General features: G+C 44.9%; 1 protein-coding gene across 22 annotated transcripts in view; it reads left to right on the forward strand.

Moving 5' to 3' along the window:
* The window catches only part of DAB1 (DAB adaptor protein 1), a 1,205,719-nt gene that overhangs the window by 1,171,581 nt on the left and 15,177 nt on the right, over positions 1 to 18,961 (forward strand). For 19 of the 22 annotated variants that reach the window (XM_067006941.1, XM_067006927.1, XM_067006942.1 and 16 more), the window contains 5 exons: positions 2,646 to 2,708; positions 5,017 to 5,125; positions 13,245 to 13,793; positions 17,315 to 17,442; positions 17,811 to 17,909. In XM_067006941.1, the coding sequence (XP_066863042.1) occupies positions 2,646 to 2,708; positions 5,017 to 5,125; positions 13,245 to 13,793; positions 17,315 to 17,442; positions 17,811 to 17,894 (933 nt within the window). In that variant the 3' untranslated portion in view covers positions 17,895 to 17,909. The remainder of the gene's footprint in view (positions 1 to 2,645; positions 2,709 to 5,016; positions 5,126 to 13,244; positions 13,794 to 17,314; positions 17,443 to 17,810; positions 17,910 to 18,961) is intronic. The other 3 variants (XM_067006946.1, XM_067006947.1, XM_067006958.1) reach the window with 1 other exon arrangement.

Raw genomic sequence — 18,961 nt, forward strand, 5'->3', positions numbered from 1 at the left:
GCTGACCTTGGAGATGACTTCTTCAGATGGATGTGTGTCACGGCAGGACTCGTGGGAACCCTGGCTTCTGGTTAGAGAATATTGTGGGGCTGGACTTCTACCTTGCAGGAAGGCTAACTAGGGCTTGGTAAAGGGACCAATGGATAAACAAGATGCTGGCTGGTCTGTGGGTCAAGCCAAGCTTCTTTTAGCTGACCAATCAGAGGCAAGTCGCTTAACCTCCGGGCCTCTGTTATAGCTTATCTGTAAACTAGAGAGAGTGAGAGAGATTCCTGGGCTGCCAACTTCGTGGGGCTCAGGGAGCGTCCAACATGATCATACTGTATCAGAAAATGCATTGTAAACTATATAAAGTGTTTTACAAATGTGAATGGTTAGTTTTATTCTCATGAGGCCGTTAAAGTGATTAATTAATTACAACAACATCAGATGGAACATGGCTTATTACGTTACAAATAAAACGACTAGGGTTAACTTGGGGAGAGGGCCTGTGAAAATAGATATTATTCCAGATTCTCAATCACATATGGTTATTAGAATTATTTTTAATTTTATGGCCTAAGAATCTCCTTTTTCTATAAAATTTAATTAACTCAAGGTTCTATTTAAGCAGCAAATCCAATGAAATGAAATACCAAGCTATGTTTAATGCCTCTGCATGTGTTTTTCTCGTTTAATCCTTGAGTGGAAGTCATCTGGCAGGAGGAAAGTCTGTAGCTCAAGAATGAAGGTTATTTTAAAAGTTGTGCTTAAGGAGAAAATTAGCCAATGAATTATATTTATGATGTTAGTGAAAGAGTGCCACGAGTTCAACACATTTGAAATGTAAATTGTGCGACTTAATTATTAACTTCATTTTAATATTTTCCTACCGCTGAAAATAGTCGTGGGCCATTTGCAAAGCATTGAGTTCCAAGGACCAGGAGGCCCAGAAGCTTCCCTTGAATGGATTAAATAGAATTACACCTTTTGTGGCTTTGGGAGAGAGCCTTAGGATTGGCATCATTTCACCAAATATTATAAACTATTGTTCCCATGCTAAAGGAGCCTTCCCGAAAACAAGCAAGTTTTACAATCTATATCTATGGATCGTCCCCACCAGACTCTAAGCTCCCTGCAGGCTGGGACTTGTCATTTCTCATTATTATGTTCCGAGCACCCAGCACAGTGCCTAACACCTCACAGTCCAACGTGTACGAAACAAACAAAAAAAATTATGTAGCTGGGAGGGAAGTGAATATGTATAGGGCCCTATTGTGTGCCACACACCATTCATTCAATCTGAAAGCTTAAGGGGAAGAGCTGAAAGTGAGTTAACCAGGCTAAGCTGCTTGACTTTCAGCGAAAAGAATCTTTTGTGCCTTTTTCACCAGGCTTGCCCAAACTTCAAAATCCTGCTAGTAATGTTGTCAATAAATCTGCAAAGGAGGTATTATCTGGACATTATCTCCAATGTCCAGATGAGGGGAAAGTGGCCATGAGGAATTGCAGAGGTGGGACTTTTCCTGGACCCAGAGCTCACACATTTGTCAGTAACAGAGAATGTTCCTTTCTTTGTGCAAATTGTGGAGATCCTGCCTTGCCTGGTTAGGACAGATTTTGAGGGCAGGGGTCCTGCCTGGCAGACAGGCAGGCTCTCCCTGTCCTTTAAATTGGATGGTGTTTTTAGGTTCCCCCGGTTAGAAACGATCACTTAAAATCCAAAGACGAGCAGAAAGTATTTTTTTTGCAGTGGGCAGATTTGCACAAAACACATGATTATATACTTTACGTCAGGCCATCTGATTCCCGACCACAGACTCCCTGCAGACCCTGAAGCTGGAAGTGTATGCAGATTAATTTCTAAGGGCTTCTCCCACTGCTCTGGCCGGCCTTGCTCAGACACTGTCATATGATGGATGGGAATATAGTTGATACAGTGTCTACAGTGATGGAGCTCCTCGGAATGATTAATAGTGTATATATACTGGGCTGTTTTTGATGCCCTTCCTGGTATTAAATGATATGTTTTCTTCTCCTCTGACTACATTTTTTATCTTAAAGATAGATTCTTTTGGGGACTGTCATTTGACTGCCTGCTCTATATGCAGAAAATTCAAGTCATGGCCCAGGTGACCTTGGGGTGACCTCTATGAGACTCAATTTATTCAGTTGTAAAAATGGGGATGAGGATTCATACCTCTCAGGGTCAGTATTATTGGGAGCATTTACTGAGAAGTGGCCATGAAGTGACTTGCTATACTTGATACATGAAAGGCATTTTGTACATGTGGATACATTCATGGGAAAAAAAAGCAAATGGTGAGATTGTGTCTTGCCTTTGTCTCCTGGAGAAGAGAAACAGTGTTGGCATTGGATGGTAAATATGTAAAAGTGGTATTATTATTGCTTATGCAAGGTGGCTAAACCCAGATCTGCTTGACTAAGCCCAGATAAACAGCCGGACACACTGAAGCAATAATTGATTCTGGCTACATCCAAGATGTTGTCTTTGGGATCAAGAGGTATCCTAATGACCAACTGGGTTTATTGTTTATATAGTCATGATGAGAAAGGAACGTGTGTCCTCAAATCATATTTTTTAAAGCCGTGTCCACAACATCGGTTCCCCTTGTGATTACATCATTATCTTTTTTTCTTTTCAGGCTGTGACCCAGTTAGAACTTTTTGGGGACATGTCCACCCCTCCTGATATAACCTCTCCCCCCGTAAGTATGCACTTCCCTCAGAGCCCCGCATCTCTTTCCTTTCCTTCTTCAGTCGCATGGTGACAAAAATATGGGCTTTGGGTAAAAGAGGCTACTGGTGGATTTCAACTTGGACTCTTTCAAGCTGTGTGATTTGGGCAAATTTACTAGCAATTCTAAACCTCAATTTCCTCTGCTATTTTTTTTTAAAAAAGGAATTATGATACATGCTCTGTTTTGAGAAATAAATGAGACCATGCAGCAGCAATTACAGGCTATCACTGGGGTTCTTGCTGTTATGCTGGGCAGTGGAGAGAGACAGGAACGGGATGTGGTCCCTGCCTGCAAGGAACACATGGTCTAGCTGGAAATACGGGCAAGAAACTCCACAGGACAGCAGACCCGATGAAGCATTTGTCATCTCCTACCCAGAACCCACACAGAAGGAAGCCAGGTGGTCAGCCCAGTAAAGGAAGCATCTTCTCCCCCAGACCCTTTCTGCCCTCTCCTCTCTCGTTTCTTTCTTTTCTTCTCCTCTCCATCTTCTTTTCATTTCCTCCTCCCTTCCCACCTGCCTGCTGGCTTCGCTGAGCTCATGAAGCTTTGGATTCCCAGCTCTAGTTTCAGCCACGGTATCTCAGTCATTGCTCGCACTGGGGTAGAGATTGCAGGGATCCCTCACTTGAAAGTGAAAAGGAAAAAAAAAAAAAAAAAAGAATGAAAACCGAAGCAAAATAGAATCCCAGTGCTTTGAGAACTGGAGGCATTCAGAGGCAACCCTGCAGCCACTGCAGAGAAAAATGCCAAGCTGGCCCTTCCAGCTCCTCCCCTGCCCACTCCCCGGAGGTGGGCGGAGAGCAGGCAGCCACAGCTGCACCAGCTGAAGCTGCTGGGAGGGGGCGGCTCCTCCGGGCACCGCGCAGTTGCACAAACCCAGGAGTGGTGCTATGGGTCATTGGCTAGCTGCACCTCACAGAGAAAAGGCTGTAACCTCACCACTGAGGACAGATGGAATGAGAGCCTGCTGCCCACAGCTGCTGCCAGGGAATCTAGGCACAGCTGCTCTGCTCCGAATGCCTGGTGCCCAGAGCAGCTGTGAAGGAGGGGACAGCAGCTCCTGTCTCCAGGGGAGCTAGACAGTCTAGAGAGTCTCTCCTCCATCCCAGGGGGAACAGCTGCATATCTGAACCATGGGTCCATGGAGCTAGAAAGGTCTGGAGAGATTGTCTAACCTTAGCCTCTTCGTTTTACAGATGAGCAAACTGAGTTCCAGAGAGGGCATGTGACTCACCCAAGGTCACACCAGAAAAAAGAGAATGACCTTGATTGTGTTTTAAAGGGCTTAACGCAGCAGCTCATGGCTGTGTTTCTGGCCCTGAACCCAAGTGCTGTCCAAATGGGTATTTAATAATCCTCATAACAATGCCATGCCTCCTGCAAGCTGCTAGTCTAAAAATGGCCTTGTCTAATTGCCATAGTTTCAGGATTAATTGCTTGCTCCAATCTATTCCAAGGGGAAAAAAATAAGCATATTATGGCATCGAATAGGCATACTCTATAGGCAAAAGGCTTCTATAAATGGGTGTGGACCTTTGAAAACACTAGTACCCATGTTTTTATCTCAGTAGCCTCACCTTACCCAGCAGTTCATGCAGCAGGCCTTTCTGGAATTCCAGCATGGGCCAGGCTTTAGAGTTTGTAGCTGCTCAAGCATCATTTTTTTTTTTTTTTTTTTATCATCTTCTTGAGAACATTTGCTTCATTTTGCAAGTGAAGGTTCAGGCAGGATTCTGGGAGGCACCAGGACCCAAGGGTCTCTATTCTACTTGCTAATCTTTATTTGTTTATTTAGTCAACATCTGTTTATTGGCCACATATTAAGTGACAGCCTTGAGCTGGGCACGCAGTAGGTCCTGAGTGAGTGTATGTCACTTTGAATTGACCATTTCTGAAGGGTTAAAGATATTATGGGATAATTTGAGGGCCCCAAAACACCCTCAAAGGGTAGGGGCTCAAACTAAATAGTCGTGATACTGACCAGCGTTTGCTGAGCACCTACTATGTGCCTCTGTGTGGTAGGTACTAAGTGATTGAAATGCATGATCTCATTTAAGCTTCTCTGCAGCTGTAGAGATGGGTATTGTTTTTCCCATTTTATAGTCTTTATAACCAGCTCATGGTCTGCCTGCCACAGTAAGTGGCCCGGACCGGGGCTTGCTTCTGTAGCACTGCCCCACTTAATTCCTGTGCCTGCTGCTTCCCGTCCTGATTAGCACTGAGCCAGGTCTCCCAGGAGCCTCACGCACCCCTGCCCTTCTCTGTCTGACAGACTCCTGCAACTCCAGGTGATGCCTTTATCCCGTCTTCATCTCAGACACTTCCGGCGAGTGCAGACATGTTTGGTTCTGTACCTTTCGGCACTGCTGCTGTACCCTCAGGTAAGTCCTCTTCCACCTTCCGCCTGCCTCCACCCACCAAGAAAGAGAAAGGGTTGACTGAACCACTGCCAGATTATGCCAGACACCTGTGGGACCACCATTCTCTCCTTGTGACTCTTCAGGTGCCATTGAGAAGCTGCCATGGCAGGGGTGTGGTATGTTCACAAAGCTCTGGGATGCTGCAGGCTGGAAATCACTCATGTCTTGCACCTGAAAGGTCAAGATTCCAGGTGTATAGCTTTGGGGAGCTTGGTGCACACACAACCGTGCAAATCAGTGCAAATCCTGATTTGTACTGTCCAGCTCAGCCAGATGGAGGGAAGGTGGGGGAGGGGTGAGTCCGTGCTCTGCAGACCTCTAGAGATCTGATTGATAGAAGAGATCGCCTTATTGGTGGAGGCTTAAAGAAGGGGAGGTTTCCCATGCAAAGGGAAACACCTAGGAGACAGAACAAACTGCTAACAGTGAATTGTAATGGGGCTCTTAGTGATTTAAAGAGTGTTTGTTCTATATTCCAAATATTCTTTAAAATATATATATATAATATATACTTTTACAACAGGGTAAAAATATATATAGTAACAGTGTTGCAGGTGCAAATTGGTGGGGTCCGAGGCATCTGGTTTCCATGGCATCAGGCACTCCGTGTGGCTGGCCCACTCTACCTGGACATGGCCAAAGGTGGTATTAATTCTGCTTTTTGCATACATGGCAAAAAGCAAAGTCTTTAAGGCAAAAACATCCTTAAAGACTTTTCTCTTTAACTACATATTTGAAATCTGTGGCTTTACCTTCCTTTTTCTACATTATTTATATAAATGACAGAGTTTGAATATTTCAGAATACAAATTTCTTGCATTCTTCTATAAATAATTACTTTTAATACATAGCATTAGAAACAAATACTTGCCACCAAATATAAACCTTGCAGTTATTCAAAGTGAAATTAAAACTTCATACTCTGTTCCAAAGTAGTCTGAGCTGAGGGATCATTATGAACTTCTAGAAGCAACAGAGGTTGGTAGCCACTGGGTCTAACTTACAGTTGAAAATCTATAGGTAGCCTAGAAATGCCTTTAATTGCTAAGCTTTCCAATCAAATCTGTTTTACCCACCCCTAAAATGGAACAGTGGCAATGACTAGTTTTCTCTACCTAAAATGGATATTAAAATGGCCTTGGGGGCTTCCCTGGTGGCGCAGTGGTTGGGAGTCAGCCTGCCGATGCAGGGGACGCGGGTTCGTGCTCCGGTCCAGGAAGATCCCACGTGCCGCGGAGCGGCTGGGCCCGTGAGTCACGACCGCTGAGCCTGCACGTCCGGAGCCTGCGCTCCGCAATGGGAGAGGCCACAACAGTGAGAGGCCCGCGTACCGAAAAAAAAAAAAAAAAAAAAAAAAAGTCCTTGGGAATAGTGTTATTGAATCTGTCATTTTAAATAAGAATAACAGTTTTTCAGAAATGTGCCATCAGCCTTGTATCCAGAATAACCATGCTTTGTCCCCACTATTTGATGGCACCAAACTTACTCACTTTTAGGCATGTTCATTCCACAAATATTCACTCAGTACTCACTATGGGCCAGGTCCTATTCTAGGTTTCTGGGGTGTGTCAGTGAATACCAAAGACACAGACCCCTGGCTACAGACAGCTTACTTTCTATTGGGGAGATGGACAACAACAGAAAAATAAGTAGCTTAACATAATCCTAGAAAATGATCAGTGGTATGGACAGAAGGAAATGTGGAGCAGGGCAGGTGTGAATGGAGGTTGTGGTCAGGAGGAGAGGCTTATGCAAATGTGTGATGTGAGCCAGGAAGGCATCAGGACCAAGAATACTCCAGGTGGAGAAATGGCCTGGCCCCTCCCCCATCCCCTTCTCGGGGAGTCAGAGGAGCTGGATGCAATTCCGACCCTAACGTGGTTTTTTTTGGTACGCGGGCCTCTCACTGCCGTGGCCTCTCCCGTTGTGGAGCACAGGCTCCAGACGCGCAGGCTCAGCGGCCATGGCTCACGGGCCCAGCCGCTCCGCGGCATGTGGGATCCTCCCGGACCGGGGCACGAACCCGTGTTCCCTGCATCGGCAGGCGGACTCTTCAACCACTGCGCCACCAGGGAAGCCCCCGGCCCTAACATTTGACTAAAATGCCTGAGAACCTGCCTGCCCTGCCCTGCTCTGGGCCCTCTCCCCAGCCAGAGCTTTGAAGGCCTGGATTTTGCGGTCTTGTACTTGACCCAGCTGTGTTGCAAACGGTGGATAAACCACTTCTGCACATTCAGATACTGACTGCTGCTTCAGCTGCTAAAAAAAAAAAAAAAAAGATTACCTCCAAGATTTTAATTTTTGAAAGTAAGCCTACAATTAATTTCAGTTAGCACATTTTTGCTGTTCTTACTCTACTTCGGCTATGTTAGAAACAAAACTGGGCTTCAGTTGGTGTTAAACTGTCTGCCTTCTTCCTCCCTTAACGGGCCTTAAAAATCACTGCAGCTGTTGAATCTCCATCTCCTGTCCCTAATTGCCCAGCCAGTGACCGGGAGATGGGAAATGACCTGGGGTGTGCCGCACAATTAATAGGCTGGGTTTGAACCCTGGCTCAGCCATTTATTTATAAGCTTTAGGCTCCTGGGCAAATTACTTAACCTGTCAGAGTCAGAGTTTCTTCATTTTTATAACTGAATTTAAAATAATACTTACCTTGCAACAGTATCATGAGAATTAAATGAGAAAGTAAAGTCAAGTGTCTCTGAAAAATGCTGGCACGTTGTCAATGCTCGATGTGGAAAATGCTGTTATTATTATTACTCTGATGTCTAAAGTAGAAGAAAATATGTCTTCTTCTTACCTATATTTTTTTCCTTTGCCTTCTTGGGATGTTTTCTTTAAAAATGCATGAAATAAAGTTTAGGTCTTTGACTTCCTGACTGCACATAGCAGAGCTGGCCTGAAGGGCTTGGAGAATGTGCTCTGTATGAGTACAGACCCTGCCACTAACCAGCTGTGTGACACTCAGCTATATCGCTTTGGAGCCTCAGGGAACTTATCTGTAAAATGGGGATGATAATTCCACCCCATAGAGCTGTTCCTGAGTTAATACATGAAGTATAAAACATTTAAAACAGTGCCTGGCAGTGTTTACATAAGTAAGCACTCCGATCTCCGCCTTACTCACTGGGGACCCTGGCTCTGCTACCTACCCTTGCTGTGTAGCCACATCAAACCTTCCCCTCCTGAAGCTGTAGGTTCCTTGTATGCAGATTAAAGAGATACTGATAACAGCTACCCCAGAGGCTTGTTTGCAAGGATCAACTTCACAAAAAATGTGAGCTCCACTAGAGCAAGGATTTTTTTTTTTACTGTCTTGTTCTTCACTGATCTCCAAAGACAAACAGTGCTTGGCACCCAGGAGGGCCATTTTTGAACAAATGAATTAAATGACATAATGTAGATAAGAGGTACCATATAAGTTCTATATATATGTTGGAGGAGTCCTTTGGTTTTCACTATTTTCTTCCATTTTAGTCTGGGTTTTTTTGGTTGTTTTTTTTTTTTTTTAAATAATGAGGGTATCCCCAGGTGCCAGCATCTGGTTATAAATTGCAATTTGCAACACTAAAAAATCTAACTGCAAGGCAGTAATGCAGGTGGTTCCTTTCACTGCACAGCAAGGAGATTTATGATTGATCCGAACTTCATGGCATAAACAGATGCTCCTTGGCACCTCCTCCCTCCACTGTTGAATGTTAACCAGTAAACAGTTACTAAGCTGTTAAGTGGCTGCAGTGGCAGCTGCGCAGTGGTTTCCCATGTCCAGTGCTACTGCAGCCCTGCCACTGAGATGTCCCTTCAGGGAGGCACAATGCCATGTGACCCGAGAGCCTTCGCTCACAGGTCTGGGGAAAGCCCCCACTGCAGGGATCCCTCTCACCCAGGAAGAGCAAGTGAGACCTGCAAGTTCCCAAACATGATACCCAATTACCCTTGTTGCCTTTTTTTTTCTTTTGAATATTGTACTTTGTTCTGAAGCAGATGGCATGAAGCCAGGGAGACATGCTAATAGTTCTCTCCAGAAAAGTGTGCACAGCCCATCTGTTGGCTCCTTGTGGAAAAAAGGAAAAAAAAAAAAAAAGTTTTCGGGGGGAAAACCTGCCACCAGCAGTAGACTGACTCATCAGAGATCATAGCACTTACGGATGCTGGAGTTTAATTGGATACTTAACAAAAATTCAGTGAAGGCATTTATTCCACTGTGACTCATTCACCTCTACCTAGAGCCTTTCTCCAGCCTCCAGCATTTATGGAACAGTGGATGTGTGCCTAAAACTGTGCTAGAAACAGATGGGGGAGGGAGAAAGAAGTAAAAGGTTCCTCATAGCAGGAGCTTTCCAGTCTCATGAGGGAAGACAGAATCCTGGGCGATTCCAACACAGTGTGACAAGTGCCACAGTGGAGATGAACATGGGGGACTGTGCATACCCAGAGGAGAACCAGCTGAGTCTAGAGGGCAGAGGTGATGCTGAACCAAATCTCAAAGAGCAAAGGAGGGGCAGCCATGTGAAAAAGAATTAGGGATGGCTTTCCTGGCAGATGGACCAACAGAGATGAGAGAACAGGTTGGGTTGTTTGCAACTGCTGCAGGGAAGGGTGCCAGTGGGAGAGCAAATGGAAAATGGGGGTGAGGAAGTGGAAAGGAACTGACCCCAAAAGCTCCAAAGTCAAGCTAAGGCCTCTGGGCATCATACTCAAGGTAATGAAGCACTGTGCAGCTGACCTTTGAACAACACGGGCCTGAACTGCACCGGTCCACTTATACGTGGATGCTTTCCAAGAAATAACTGCAGTAGTACTATATATGGTCTGTGGTTGGCTGATTCCGTGGATGCAGAACCAGGTATATGGAGGGCCAACTATGAGTTATCTGCAGAATTTCCACTGTGTGCAGGTGAGTGCCCCTAACCCACGCGTTGTTCAAGGGTCAACTGTTCTTGCATTTTAGAACCGTCGTCTGGTGGCAGTAAGGCAGTAAGGTGGCGGTGGGATGGAAGCCAAGCAAAAAGATAGTCTGGCTGGAGGCTGAAGCATTCCATCCATTTACCAAAATGGGAATCAGTGTTGGTGTGATGGAAAGATCCATGGGCAAGTCTTCACCCTGTCAGACCCAGTGCCCCTTTTTTATAGCAAGGTTTTGTGATGTCTCCTTTAATATTTTGAAATGAAACTTGTAGAGAATATAACCTACCTACTTGGTCTTTCAAAAATCAATATAATGTCCTCACTGTAATATAAAGAAGAAATAAAGGAAACTAACTTATAATAACAAGATAATGTATTGCAGTAAGGAAATACCCAGGTAAAACTGCACTAGAAAACATACTAAGTGGTCAGGGGTGTGTACCTATAACTAGAATCACCACAGGTTCAGACCAGCCAGTATAGGAGTGTCATGCTTCCTCCAACGCCATGATCAGGGACCATGATTTTCCAAGTTGGTGAACAACTCCTGACAATGTTCCAAACAAAACGAAATATAGTCTTCCCTCAAATATACACAGTTCTTACATTCCTGGAAAATGAAGTGCATTAAAACTGTGCAAAGAAACTTTGATTTTCCATGTGATTCAAAATCCAGTCTAGTCCCTGGCAGTCCAGTGGTTAGGACTCAGCACTTGTGGTGCCATAGCCTGGGTTTAATCCCCGGTCGGGGAACTAAAATCCTGCAAGCCACGGGGTTGTGCCACCCCACCAATAAATAAATAAATAATAAAATAAAATACTCGTTTAAAAAGTCTAGTCTGTACCCAAATAATCACAGAATGCTGACATTTCTTTGTCATGCACGTTATCTCCCACATTATAGAAGGTCTAGTGTCAATGCTCTTGGCGCCTTAAATGCCAGTACTGTCTGGCCGTGAAATTATCATGACAACCAAAACACACCCCAGAAATTTCCTAATCATGCCCTAGGAGGCAGTAGCACTCCCACTGAGAACCACTGAACCCTGTCAGAGTCAATCAGAAAATAAGAAAAACAAGGTTGCAAAATTCTTAGTCTGTTGGTAGGTTCAAGTCACTGCATTATTATGATAGACAATGTAAGCAAGTTGCAAGTTTAAATGTCAGCACCAATGCCTCTTCACCCCTCTTGTTTCCCAGCACTAGGACCAAGGTGATCTGATAAGGATATTTTGTCTGTTTTGTTGCCACTCCTGGCTCATTCCATAAAAGTATTTAACACTGTTAGATTGATCAGCAGGAAGCCCATGTGTCTGTCTCTACCCCACTACTGGAGCCTCCTCTGACCTTGGAAGGAAATGGACTGGCTTTGAAAGTTGGCTCCATCCCTTATGAATCAATTGAAGGGCAGGTAGATCTGAGGCTAGAGCATCAGTGAGGCAGCCCACATGTGATTTCTCTGGGCTCACCGGACTCACTGACACAACCCAGGACATGCCCGGTGGCCCCACGACTGCCCGTCTTCCATTTGGAAGTTGCTAGGATACCGTGCAACCACCCTCTTCTCCTCCTGGTCTCACTGCTCTGTACCTGCAAATTCCTTCCGATAGCCATAAAAATGCATATTTTGAGAGGCCCTCTACTCTGCCTGGACTGGTCATCTGTCTCCTGGGCTTGATTGCACCCTGAAGAGGGTGGGGACCCCTGGAAGGACATGGGAGTCTCCTCCAGGCCCACAGTGAGCTAAAACATTACATGGCTAGACGAGCTTTACGGACTGTGCTAAGATCAGAAGTCAGTCTTGGCCATCTGGGTGAGGCAGTGTGGGGCAGTGGAATGCTGGCTTTGGGGACAGATGACCTCAGTTCAGATCCTGATCCCAGCTTGTCTCAGCTGTGTGAACCTGAATGAGATACTTTTCTTCTCTGAGCACCAGTCTCCTTATCCCTCAAGTGGAGATAATGATACCGACCCTGCAGGGATTTTGTAAAGACGTGAAGCACCTAATACTGTACCTAGCCCGTTGTAAGCATTTAGTAAGTGGAAATTATTATTGTTTCTATTATTATGGTACAGAGTATCACTTGTGCTCCTTTTAAAATGACTAGATCTCACCTGAAAGGAATAATATAGCAAAAAATGATGGTGACATATGTGAGTACACCCCCTGGAGTTTTGTTTGTTTGTTTGTTTGTTTTTTGGTTTTTTTTTGAGGGCCTCTCACTGCTGTGGCCTCTCCCGTTGCGGAGCACAGGCTCCGGACGCGCAGGCTCAGCGGCCATGGCTCACGGGCCCAGCCACTCCACGGCATGTGGGACCCTCCCGGACCGGGGCACGAACCCGTGTCCCCTGCATCGGCAGGCAGACTCGCAACCACTGCACCACCAGGGAAGCCCCCCCCCCGGAGTTTTGTAGTATCCAACCTATGCCACTGTATGAGGTGGTCCTGAGTAGATCCTAAACTTACATTTTTTTAATCTCTAAATTAAATCTTTAAACTAACCCAATGAGGCGGAAGGTATTTTCTGCCCATTTTACAGATAAGGAGAGGCTTAGGGAGCTTCCGAAGCTCTCCCCAAATTCCACAGATAAGAAGTGGCAGTCTGAATTTTAACCTTGGCCTCTAAAATTCCCACATTTCGATTCTTAATCATTTTGCACACCGCTTCGACGCTGAGAAGGAAGATGTTGTAACCTGGCTTTACAACAAAGAGCTTGCCTCTTGCAGAGAGCCGAAGCATTGGGGAATGCCCTAAGCCTAGCAAGCAGGGGAGGCAAGATTCAAACCCAGATGTGCCTGGTTTCCAGCACTCTGCCTTTTCCACTGAGACACACTGGTTCCTGAGGCTGTGTGACGTCAGAAACCTCTAAGAATTAATAAGCACTTTAAGAACTATAGCAATATTGTCATTACTCCCCAGATCTCTGCCCGGTGTCCCCCTCACTGTATCCTAGTCTCTGCTTACAAGTCATCTCCTCAGAGCGGTTTTCCCTGACCAGGGCTCTAGAAGACAGACTCCAGGAGAGCAGGGACTTCTGTCTTTACTCCCCTTTGCATCCTAGCACACAGCCTGACACTCAACAGTTGCTTGGTCCCTTTCTGCCCATCCCTTGACTCCCTGAACGATTCTTTCCCAAGACGCCTGACTCTTCTTTTTAACCCTTGCAGGTTATGTTGCAATGGGCGCCGTCCTCCCATCCTTCTGGGGCCAGCAGCCCCTTGTCCAACAGCAGATCGCCATGGGTGCTCAGCCACCAGTCGCTCAGGTGATGCCAGGGGCTCAGCCCATCGCATGGGGCCAGCCGGGTCTCTTCCCTGCCACTCAGCAGCCCTGGCCCACCGTGGCCGGGCAGTTTCCGCCAGCCGCCTTCATGCCCACACAAACTGTTATGCCTTTGCCAGCTGCCATGTTCCAAGGTCCCCTCACCCCCCTTGCAACCGTCCCAGCCACGGGTGACTCCGCCAGGTCAAGTCCACAGACCGACAAGGCCAGGCAGAAAATGGGGAAAGAAATGTTTAAGGATTTCCAGATGGCCCAGCCTCCACCCGTGCCCTCCCGCAAACCCGACCAGCCCTCCCTCACCTGCACCTCAGAGGCCTTCTCCAGTTACTTCAACAAAGTCGGGGTGGCACAGGATACGGACGACTGTGATGACTTTGACATCTCCCAGTTGAATTTGACACCTGTGACTTCTACTACACCGTCGACCAACTCACGTGAGTGCCCTTCTTTGAAGGCATAAACCCCCAGGGAGCAATTGATGCCTTGTTTCTGGCATCAGAGACTTCTCCATGTGCTTTATATTTATTATTTCTATAGTCCTAACAATGCTAATGGCAAGTTCTGTTAGACCTTTTTGACAGATAAGGAAAGTGAGATTCAAAGACAAAGAAAATAGACAAAAGGATGGAATTGAATACAGGCCTGTTATTTATCTAGCATGTTACTCTGGCTCTTGAGTTTTTGTTCCCTTGCACATTCATTTATTCATTTATGTATATCCAGGCTCTGACACATAGATTTGGGTATGGCTTATTGAACTAAAAATGAATGGTGTATGTGCATTTAAAAAATGTCAGGGACAAGTATAAAAAAATTAGAAAATTAAGATCAGGAGAAAACACAGGCCAGAGATAGAGCAGCCACAGGGCCTCCTACAACTGGTAGAGTGGCAGCCAGAATTTGCTCAAAGCTTCAGGTAGTCAGAAAGCTCTGCCCTGGGAATCCAGAGAGTGGCTTGACTACTTCCTAGTTTTTTGTCGATGGGCAAGTCATTTTACTTCTCTGAGCCTCAATTTCCTCATCTGTCTTAGGCTAAGGGTCATAAAAAGGATTCAGTGGTACATGTACTGAAACATTATGTCCCTCACAGAGTTGGAAGTATTTTTATCGTCACTGTTATGACATACTGAGTGAGTGGGTTTGTGCAGTCTTGGACTGAGGTTCTAATCCTGCCGTCTCCACCCCAAACTGTGTCTTTGGGCTTCTCTTAACCTCAGCCTGTGTCTTGGGTAAAATAAGTGAACTAGCTTCAATAGCTCTGTGCCTTGTCCTAGTTCTGGCATTCAGTGATTCTGTCCCAAGCTCACTTTTCTATTGCCAGCATCTGGAAAACCGGCACTGTGCAGCCAGTCAGAATCCAGATGTACTTGGGCACACCGATGCCTGGTTGACACCATCCGGGGAAGGTGTCGGGTGATCCAGCCTGTGCCTTGACAGTTGATAAGGGGAAGGAAAAGGCTCATGGAACAGTGAGGTTGGCGTTTTCATTACTGTCACAGATGGTATGGATTACTGCTTAGCCAGTACCGTGAATTGTCAAAAAAACATCTAATGTTAACACAATTAGATAATGTCACTTCAGCAAGGTTTGGGGTGCTGTTCTGAAAATGAACCTCTTCTATGGGTATAAACAACCTACTTCCTCTCAGGCCATATGATCTCCATGGTGGGGGCATCTCTATTCACTCCAGCTCACAGGGTTTCAATGAAGAATCATGAATAAAAAATGAAATGCTAAAGAAATGACAGCCATGCATAAAAAGCAAGCATCTTTTGAAGACAAATGTCTCTCTTTCAAGGGGCTTGTGTGCCAGCTATATATATAAAAGAGGGAAGTTTAAGTTCTTTGAGGACAGGGAATATGTCTTAATCATCCTCGTGTTGCTACACTTCTCATGATGGTTGTGTGGTGTCTGGCACATGGGAGGTGTTTTGGAACGATTGTAGAGGATGAAGGTACAAAACAAAGGCTACTCAGTTACTGTCGTGTGTCAGAGCGGGAGATTTTGGTCCAGAAGGTTTTTTGTTGCGGGCGGCTGTCCTGTGGATTGTAGGATGTTTAGCGGCACCCCTGGCCTCTAGCCACTAGATGCCCGGTAGCACACATCCTCTTCCCCTAGCCATGATGACCAAAAATGATTCTAGATAGTGCCAAATGTCCCTCGGGAGTAAAATTGTCCTAGATTGAGAACCACAGTTTTAGGGTATAGCGGTATTCTACAAAATCTTCTAAAGGTTAAGCTACTTTTGCGTAAATAAACTTCGAGTTTTGCATTCCACCGATTCCATCCAATAAGTATGAGCGGTGTATCTCTCAGAATCGGCAGCTCTGTCAGTGTTCTCAGCCTTTAGTAAGCAAACTGTCAAACACAGTTAAGAATCCAGTTGCACTCATAATTATTAAGCATCTACCGCATATCAAGGTGTTTTCATAAAGCTTATCTCATTTAAACTCTCTAACTGGTTTGTTCTGTAGGTGTCTCATGAAACAAAACAGACTTCCTTTTAAATTAAAAAAAAAGAAACAATGTTTTATTTTAAAGAAAATGAGTGCAGCCTATCTTTATAACTTCTTATCCATCAGCATCACCTTTCGAATGTTTTGAGTGGAGAGGAGCCAAAAGTGCACTTCAAATAGAAATAGAAAAGCACAATGGACTGAACACTGTCAGATTTGTGTTAAATCCCAGCGCTCCTGCTTCATAGTTGTGTTAACTCTAAGAAAGCCATTTCACCCCTCTGAGCCACAGTTTCTTCATCAGAAAAAGGCAGTAGGTACAATAGCACCTTGCAGGGTTTATATTAGAGAGCATAATGAATGCAAAGTGCCTATAGCACCGTGTCTAGCTTGCTGGCACGCAATAAGTAGCATCATCATTCTAAAGAGAGGTTCATCGAGGCAAAAACAACTCACCAAGTTTTATAATCACTCACTGTCTGATAAGCAGCCAGATTTTGTAAATTCTGGGATGTAATGGCAGGGAGGACTTGTCAATGGCTTTTGAAATTCAGCTATTAAATCAAGCCACGCCCCCCCATCCTTTGGGGCTGAGCCAGTGCTGGATATTTTCAATGCCAATTTAGACATTATTGAAAAGAAAAAAAAAGAAATTATTGAAAGGAAAGTACTTTCTAATGGCATATTTATTATAAACCTCTGGGATAAAGGAGACAAGGAAAATGTGGGAAGGTTAGGACAGAAAATGGAGATCCTTATGGAACAAGGAAAAAAGTGCCAGCTGTGAAGTTGCCATCAGCTACATTCATTTTCCCAGATCACCGAGACACTCTATTCAGCACGTGTTTATTGAATACCTACTATGTGCCAGGATACAAAGCCTGCTTCTACCACTTGCCAAGTCTGTGGCCTTGAGCAATTTAGCAATCTTCACCTTCCTTATCTGTAAAATTGGAAGAACCCCTACCTCGAAGAGGCTTTATGTGGATTAGCGATATTGCCTGTAAAATTTCTGATGACACCTAGAAGGCACTCAATAAATACGTATCACTGTCCTCTTCTCTATTTATTCTTACTGAAATAATTATATGAAGTTAAGGAAGAAGACTGTAGTCCAGCAGGTCTCAATATGAGTCTGCAGAAACACAGAATTTCTGATTCAGTAGGTGTATCTAGGGCGGGGTCCAAGAATTTGTATTACTATCAAGTTCCCAGATGTGATTGATGCTGCTGGCCCAGGGACTATCCCTTGAGGACCGCTGCCTCACCCATCCCTGTGGACCACCAGCTCCTTCCTGACCATCAGGTTTGTGAGAGGACAAGATTAATAGGTACAGAGGAGATACTAAACTGTTCAACCGATTTGACTTGTGATAGGAAGGGAGGAGTCCTGGGATTTGACTCGAATATAATCAGATCCCTGAGGTTTCTGTGGGGTGTAAACAGTTGCTGCCGGACACTTAGGATGTTTTCTTTTTTTGCATGGTCTCTGTGTAGCTCCAACCCCAGCCCCTAGACAGAGCTCTCCATCCAAATCATCTGCATCCCACGCCAGTGATCCGACCACCGATGACATCTTTGAAGAGGGCTTTGAAAGTCCCAGCAAAAGTGAAGAGCAAGAAGCTGTAAGTGACTGGTTTGTTCTTTCTGTTTTTGTGGGTTTTTTTTTTTTTTTTTCAATTTAAAACCTCTGTATCTGAAATGAACAATGCATGAGGAAACCTATGTAGAAAAGAATGCTGGCTCAGACTCTTAAGTTCTAAAGGGGTGACTAAAGGCGTTTTCTTTTATGTTCAAATGAGCGGCTGAAAACCGTTATCCTTTCATTAAGTTGTTACTACAAGTTCTCACATTTGCGGAAGTGGCATCCTCTAAACCAAGTGCTGCCTCCTTTAAACTAACAGAGTATATGTGTGCATGAAAATATGCCCAGCTGTCTTATATTTTCAATTACTGAAAAGAAAAAAAAAAGTGTTATCTTCTTGTGTTCTAGCCTGATGGGTCACAGGCCTCATCCAACAGTGATCCCTTTGGTGAGCCCAGTGGTGATAATATAAGTCCACAGGCCGGTAGCTAGATAGCACAGGTCTGGGTAGGTATCTGTCCTTTTGATCTCCCACCCTTAAGCCATCCGCTTTCCCTTTTGCTTGTTTGTTACCTCTGAAGTCACATCCCTGATGTTTGCATCATCTCACCTTGCCTGGTGTCTGTTTTCCACCTTGTTTATCCTCATGGATGCATGACCTTTGACATATATTGGGAGGTAGGGGTAGAGGTGAGGAGTGGGGAATGGTCGTATTTTATTAGTGATCTGTTCTGAGTGGGGGGGGGGTGTTGATAGGAGGAGGCATGGTCAGTGCTATTTAATGTGGACTCAGTGTCTAAAAGCATCAACATTCTGAGATGGACACATTCTGCCCACCCTGATTCTTTCTCAGTGAAATAGGGTCCAGATGCTTAAATCTTTTAAGCAGTGTGTCAACTGCATTTACCTACACTCTGCAGATCTAAAATAAGGTCACCAACCAAACACACTGAGAAGCCAGACTAAGAAACAAAAACAAGCAGTGCTTGAAATAAGATTGATAGAGATGTGAGATCATGATAGTCCATTTTGTCTGGCCAAAAGGGGCCCCCACACCCTTTCTGATGTGAAAGTGGAATTCAAAGCTCAGAGACCTGTCACATTCGCTTCTGAGGCTCTGCTCTTTGCACCTGTGCTACAGCCTGTGGTTTGCCACCAAACCACTTCAGACTCCATCAGCAGCGGCGTCAAGAGAGGGGTACTTACATTTACTAGAAGTGGGTTTTGGCACTTGAATTTTAATACATCTGATTTTATGGAAAGAAAGAGGGGCTGATGAAGCGAACTTTCCCAGGAGACAGAAGTACCCCTTGTTACCCAGGGATGGTTTCTAAGGTCACTCCTTGACAAATGTGTTCAATTTTCATATACTTTTCTAGTTTTCCATAAATGTGTAGGACTGCAAGGCCATACTGACAGAGCTCCGTTTTTAGGCCTGAACATTATGGTCAGGACCATTAAAATGGTAAATAGTTTTCACTGTTCATAAATGGATTCTGAGGCTACCTCGGAATCAGTCGCAGTTCATGTGTAAGTTATTCTGATGGTTCTTGAAAGCT

This window comes from Kogia breviceps, chromosome 1 (assembly GCF_026419965.1).
Source record: "Kogia breviceps isolate mKogBre1 chromosome 1, mKogBre1 haplotype 1, whole genome shotgun sequence".
In the NCBI taxonomy this organism is placed as follows: domain Eukaryota; kingdom Metazoa; phylum Chordata; class Mammalia; order Artiodactyla; family Physeteridae; genus Kogia; species Kogia breviceps.